The sequence below is a fragment of the Chelonia mydas genome, chromosome 13 (assembly GCF_015237465.2).
Source record: "Chelonia mydas isolate rCheMyd1 chromosome 13, rCheMyd1.pri.v2, whole genome shotgun sequence".
NCBI lineage: Eukaryota > Metazoa > Chordata > Testudines > Cheloniidae > Chelonia > Chelonia mydas.
Genome location: NC_051253.2, coordinates 37092587 through 37094838, shown reverse-complemented (window position 1 = coordinate 37094838; position 2252 = coordinate 37092587). Strand labels below are relative to the sequence as shown.

Sequence of the window (2252 nt, the reverse complement as noted above, 5' to 3'; positions counted from 1 at the left end):
TACGTACACAGGTGCCTATCCCAAGCCGCTGCTTCTAGTGCCATGTTCTCACTGCTCATTTTCTCCTGCTAACTTGATCAAAGCTAGTCTATGTGTGTCTATCCAAGCTGGGAATTACACCTCCCCGCTGCAGGGGAGTCGTACCCGCAGTTGAACTCTAAACATCTTTCATTTCCAATCTATTGATTTTTGTCATATCTTCTAGATTTGTTGATGTGACACTGATGTGATAAAGATACTTCAAAATCCAAACTTAAAAGTCTCTATTTAGAGTTCAAGAGAGCTTATGGGTCTCAGATGGGACATTTCTGTAGTTCAATAGGGTTCCATGCTCTTGGTTCACCTATATTGGAAGCTCAACTTCTTAATGATATGAGTCTTCCTCTGTTTATTGACAACTTCATTTTTCCAGTGGAGAGATGCAGTGGCATGAGGTTAACTACTCCAGCTTTCAACCATGTAATTGACAGCACAACCTCACTGCGTGTACTCCATCAAGATATAATTGTTTTGTGTTTCTAGATACATATTATGGAGAAAGCGGAAGGAAGAAATGAAACCCTGATCATGGAATTCATCCTCTTAGGATTTGGGAATGCCCCCGAACTGCAGACCCTTCTCTTCCTGCTGTTTCTAGTGATCTACATTGTGACTATGGTCGGGAACATCCTCATCATTATCCTAGTTGTGGCTGATCAGCACCTTCACACCCCCATGTATTTCTTCCTGGGGAACTTGGCCTGCTTGGAGATCTGCTACACCTCCACCATCCTGCCCAGGCTGCTGGCCAGTCTCCTGACTGGGGATGGAACCATTTCTGTTAAGTGCTGCCTTGTGCAAACATATTTTTTTGCTATCATAGCAACGACAGAAAATCTGCTGCTCGCAGCAATGTCTTACGATCGGTATTTAGCAATATGCAATCCACTCCGCTATGCTGCTCTGATGAATGGCAGGGTTTGTTTCCAGCTAGTGGCAGAGTCCTGGGTATATAGTTTTCTGGTCAATGGCACACTAAATTATTTCTTGTTCCCATTAACATTCTGTGGTTCCAAAGAAATTGACCATTTCTTTTGTGATTTTTCACCCATGATAAAGCTGTCTTGTGGTGACACCCAGACTCTGCAACTGGCGACATTTACTGTCTCTACCATTGGGACACTTGTGCCTTTGCTACTGACCCTGACATCCTACATTTATATCATCACCGCCATTCTGAGAATCCCTTCCACCACAGGGAGACAAAAGGCCTTTTCCACCTGCTCCTCCCACCTCACTGTGGTGACAATTTTATACATGAGCGTGATTACTGTCTATGTGTTTCCAACAAGCAACACTCCCAAGGTCCTACACAAAATATTCTCTCTCTTCTACACAGTCCTGACTCCCATGATCAACCCTGTTATCTACAGCCTGAGAAACAAGGAGGTCAAAGAGTCCCTGAGAAAAACTATTCTGAAACAGGTTGCTTTCAGAAACAGGCATAGAAGCTTAAAGGAAAAAAATTAGCCTATAGTAAAATAGAGATGAACTGATACAGTTTCTTAGACATGGCCCATTTCATTCCTTCAGAAAAGGGTTACCCCTTATTGACCTTTCTTTCTTTCTTTCTTTCTTTCTTTCTTTCTTTCTTTCTTTCTTTCTTTCTTTCTTTCTTTCTCTTTCTTTCTTTCTTTCTTTCTTCCTGTGACTCTGCTGCTTTTTGAGCATTCATCTTTCATACAATTAATGCACATTTCTTTATACAAAACTTGATACTGTAAGAGACATTCTTTTTGAAAAGACAAACGTTTCAGTAGAGCACTCTGCTTCAGTCATCCGTACATGAACACTAAGGCTCAAATTCTGCAAGGAGCTTAATATCTCTTGAGTGCTTCTGGGTCTCTTCCACACCTACTGATGCCAATGACATTAATTCTCCAGTGATTAGGATCATCTGTTGTCAATTATGCCTCTGAAAAGTAGGTAAACAATGTTGCCGCTGCTGTGAGTGAAGAACTTTGATTAGGTAGTATTCTCTGCAGATCTGTAGCTGGGTAAACAAAACATGAAAGTTTGTGGAGGGTTGGGAGTCTCAGTGTCCTGCCATGTAAAATGTCCTGCCTATTCATCCATCTTTGCATGGTGAAGGCAACATTAACATATCTATTTCTATATTGATACTGATATCAATATAGACATCGATACATATATATAAAATGCTAACAGAAGATGTCTGGCCAAAATTTTCAAAGCTCGTAAGACCTGATTTC

General features: G+C 41.1%; 1 protein-coding gene across 1 annotated transcript; it reads left to right on the top strand.

Moving 5' to 3' along the window:
• Positions 1–531: 531 nt before the first annotated feature.
• LOC114020042 (olfactory receptor 1M1-like) lies at positions 532–2252 on the top strand. Its single transcript, XM_027824578.2, has one exon. The coding sequence runs from the start codon at positions 532–534 to the stop codon at positions 1507–1509; it is 978 nt and encodes a 325-aa protein (XP_027680379.2). The 3' UTR covers positions 1510–2252.

Coding starts and splice junctions, on each gene's coding strand:
- LOC114020042 (XM_027824578.2), top strand. CDS start 532: ATGGAGAAAGCGGAAGGAAGAAATGAAACCCTGATCATGGAATTCATC.